General features: G+C 66.2%; 1 protein-coding gene across 1 annotated transcript in view; it reads right to left on the reverse strand.

The window, feature by feature from the left end:
• The window catches only part of ZP1 (zona pellucida glycoprotein 1 (sperm receptor)), a 9,873-nt gene that overhangs the window by 2,622 nt on the left and 3,775 nt on the right, over positions 1 to 3,476 (reverse strand). Inside the window, exons 4-9 of the mRNA XM_014539193.1 lie at positions 3,123 to 3,438; positions 2,818 to 2,961; positions 1,975 to 2,162; positions 1,797 to 1,894; positions 150 to 277; positions 7 to 76 (exon numbers count right to left, since the gene is read on the reverse strand). Coding sequence (XP_014394679.1) covers positions 7 to 76; positions 150 to 277; positions 1,797 to 1,894; positions 1,975 to 2,162; positions 2,818 to 2,961; positions 3,123 to 3,438 — 944 coding nt within the window. The remainder of the gene's footprint in view (positions 1 to 6; positions 77 to 149; positions 278 to 1,796; positions 1,895 to 1,974; positions 2,163 to 2,817; positions 2,962 to 3,122; positions 3,439 to 3,476) is intronic.

The following is a 3,476-nucleotide window of genomic DNA, read 5'->3' on the forward strand; positions in this document are numbered from 1 at the left end:
TCCACGGGGACGGGCTCCAGGAGCAGCCGCACCAGCGGGTAGTCCCTCTCCTCGTAGTAGGAGCCAAAAGTCTCGTCTGCGGGCAGAGGGCGCGTGAGCCTCGGGCTGCGAGCCCCAGGAGCGGGGCGGAGGAGAAAGGGACACCGTACCCTTGGCGATCCGCAGCTCGAGCCGCAGGGGGCCAGGCTGGGCCACAGAGGCGGGCGACACAGGCGGGAAGACAGCTGCCTGGAGGGGCAGGAAGTCGCTGCCATTGAAGATGCAGCGAACCTGAAGCCTGGAGTTCGGGCGAGAAGAGGGGGCTCAGGTCACACCGTGGACACGACAACAGGGCCCAGGCAGGCAGGTGAGCACCTGGGTTCGCTGGGGTGACGTGCACCCTGGCCCTCGCCTCTGCCCTCCTCGCCTTCCTGGGACAGCTCAGCCTGCCATGCCCAGCTGCCCTCCCCGTGCAGGGCCCAGCCGATGGAGGCCGGGCACGGGGCACAGGGCACAGGGCACGGGGCTGACAGGGGAGCCCCTCATTCTGGCATTTGAAGCTCCCTCATTGCCTGCCAGGCAAGCCTGGTGGGCAGACCTGGGCTTGAATCTTCTTAGCATGTACTTAGCATGCACTTAGCATGCACTGGCCACGGGACCCCCAGCAAACGGCTTAGCCTAAGCCTTCGTTACCTCGTTTGTAAAATGGCAATAGCCCCCTCCCCTCGAGGGCTGGGGTCGGATCAGTGAGGTGACAGGACGTGCCCAGTGTGGTCCTTGTCCCTGTCGTTGTAGCTGGTCCGTTGCTGGGTCTAGGGTCCCTCACCAGCTGAGTGCCCTGCACAGTCTTGGCAGGGCCACACCCAGCGCCCGGAGGTGTCTGCAAGAGTAGCTGACCCCCCCTCCAGCTCCTGACCGCCCCCCCAGCTCCCGAGTGCTCTATCTACCGCTACCTCCGCTTGAGACAGGGCCCTGGGTGCGAGACAGGGCCCTGGGTGCGAGCCTGCGCTTGGCTGGGGGGCCCTGGAGGAGACACCCTGCAGGCGGAGAGTGGCGGGGGGGCTGGTGCAAAGTAGGAGCTAACAGGTTCGTGATCCCGCCCTGACCTTAGGCCTTTGGTCCTGGAGCCTCCCACGGCCCCTGCTGGGCTGCGGCTGCTCCAGGGGGGCCCCTCCCCGAACCCCTGGCGCCGGGCTGGACGGACCCTGGCCAGCTCCCTCCCTCCTGTACCCACGGGCCTAACGCCTGACCGCTTGTCCCCCCCTCCCACCCCTTCGTCCTTAGGTGTCCCCTGAGGCCAGCACCGGGCCCCAGACCCACGGCAGCGGGTGGGGAGAAGACGCCCGGGCGTCCGTGTGGTGCCAGGCACTGAGCGCCTCCAGCCACAGGTAACGCGCTCGCTCTGGCAGGTAAAGGGGCCTTGGTGCCTGGCGCAGAGGCAGTGTGACCAGCAGATCCCCTGGGGCACCCCCACGGGCATCCTGGGCACGGGGTGGTTATGCCCCCGAGTCAGCAGGTCCTGTGCCCCTTTCACAGGGGGTTCTCCCTCGGCTCCTCTGCCCACCACCCCGACCGCCCGGCCCCAGGTCCCGCCTCCTCGGGGACTAACTCAGACAGGAGCGGCCACAGCCACAGCCCGGCTTCTTCCTGGGGCCGCAGGGGACCAGTGAGGGCCTCAGGGGGGCTGGGCCGAGGTCACACCACCCGGCGGCAGGGTTTGAACCTGAACCCCGAGGGCCCCAAATCCTGTCCTCAGCTCACCCACGCTCCCTTCACCCCGAGCCCACGTCCAGCCTCTGCGAGGGAGGCCGCCTCACCGGAAGCTGCCGTCCCGGGTGATGGCTCCCCGTGGTCCCACTTGGACATCGACGTCCGACACCAGCTGGTTCTCATAGATGAGCTGGTTGCCAACCACCTGTGGAGGAGACAGTGGGGTGAGCCCCTGCCCAGAGGCAGCCCGCCCGGGCCCACCTCCGCCATGCCCCCCGCGCCTGCCTGGATGGTGGTGCCGCAGTGGGTGAATGGGAAGCGGAAGACGACGAAGGCCCCCGTGTCCTGGGTGGGGGCGCAGCGGGTGGGGGCGTAGGCCAGGTGGACGTTGGCCAGCGTGACCCTGTGCGCCAAGGCCGTCTCTCGGGACACCACCAGGACGAAGTGGCCATCCCTGAAGCACTGGACCGTCGCTGGGACAAAGGCGGGTCAGAGACTGGTCAGGGCCTCGGGGTTTAGGTGTGTCCAGCACGGACGCGGGGCTGCTGGCCGAGGAGCGAGGACCCGGTTCTCTCCTCTCCATGGGGCCGTGCCAGCCGAGCCAGCCTTCCCAGACCCGGTTCTCACGCAGGGAACAAGCCACCGGTCGTACTATAGTCTGAGTGTAAGACCACCACCTAACTCATCCCCCTGGGGGGTTCTAGATCTGAAGCAAGGAGAACAGCCCGGCCAGCGTGGCTCAGGGGCTGAGTGTCGACCTAGGAACCCGGAGGTCTCGGTTCGATTCCCGGTCAGGGCACAGGCCCGGGTTGTGGGCTCAGACCCCAGTGTGGGGCGTGCAGGAGGCAGTCCATCAATGACTCTCCCTCATCATTGATGTTTCTTCTCTCTCCCTCTCGCTCCCTTCCTCTCTCTAAAATCAATTAAAGAATAAAAGATAATTTAAAAAGAGGAAGGGGAACATGCGCAGGTAGATCTGTTAGTGGGGAGTTCCCGGGGCACCTCCCGTCGAGAGGTCTGCTCTGCGGTCCATGCTGGGCTGGGCTCTCCGCGGAACAGGGTGGAGAAGGCCCTCCTATGGCTTCAGGATTCAGAGGATGGGACCCTGCTGGGCATGGAACGTGGTACCTGTGTTGCCATAGTAACAGGGAACATCCCTGGTGTTGTCATAGCAGCAGCCAGCCTGCTGACAGGCTTCCTTTGAGCTTCCTCGCGCCATGCAGGGGATGTGCCCCGAGTCCCCCCGACACTGCTCCGGGGTTGGACGGGTGCCTAGGGCCAGCGGCAGAGTGATGAGGTCATGAGGTCATGAGAAGGAGCCAGGGCAGAAGTTGCAGGGAAATGGAGGGAGCGGCTTCTTGAGCCCAGGAAAGGGCGATCGCCCCCCCCCCCCATAGGTCCCAGGGCTAAGCACACAGGGGAGTCCTACATACCGATGTCCTCCGGCTTGTCAGCTCCCCAGGCCACCTCCGTGGCCCCCTGGGCGCCGGCCCGGGTGGGGTGGGTGGGGCCCGATCCAAGGGCTGGGGAGGCAGGGGTTGGGGGGCTGACGCTGGGCTCAGTGGTGGGACTGAGCTCGCGGGTGTGCGGGGTGGAGAGTGAGAAGCTGGTGGATGGGACCAGCGGGCCATGGGCTGTCGTCCAGCTGTGGGCGGGTTTGGGACAGACCAGCGTGAGGTTTTGTGCCACGTCCACACGACCGTCAGGCAGCAGAGCTTCGATGAACACGCTCAGGTGGGCACGCCCGGCCTGCAGCGGAGAAGGCAAATGGGAGAGCAGCTGGGGGC

The sequence above is a fragment of the Myotis brandtii genome, unplaced genomic scaffold, assembly GCF_000412655.1.
Source record: "Myotis brandtii unplaced genomic scaffold, ASM41265v1 scaffold2089, whole genome shotgun sequence".
NCBI lineage: Eukaryota > Metazoa > Chordata > Mammalia > Chiroptera > Vespertilionidae > Myotis > Myotis brandtii.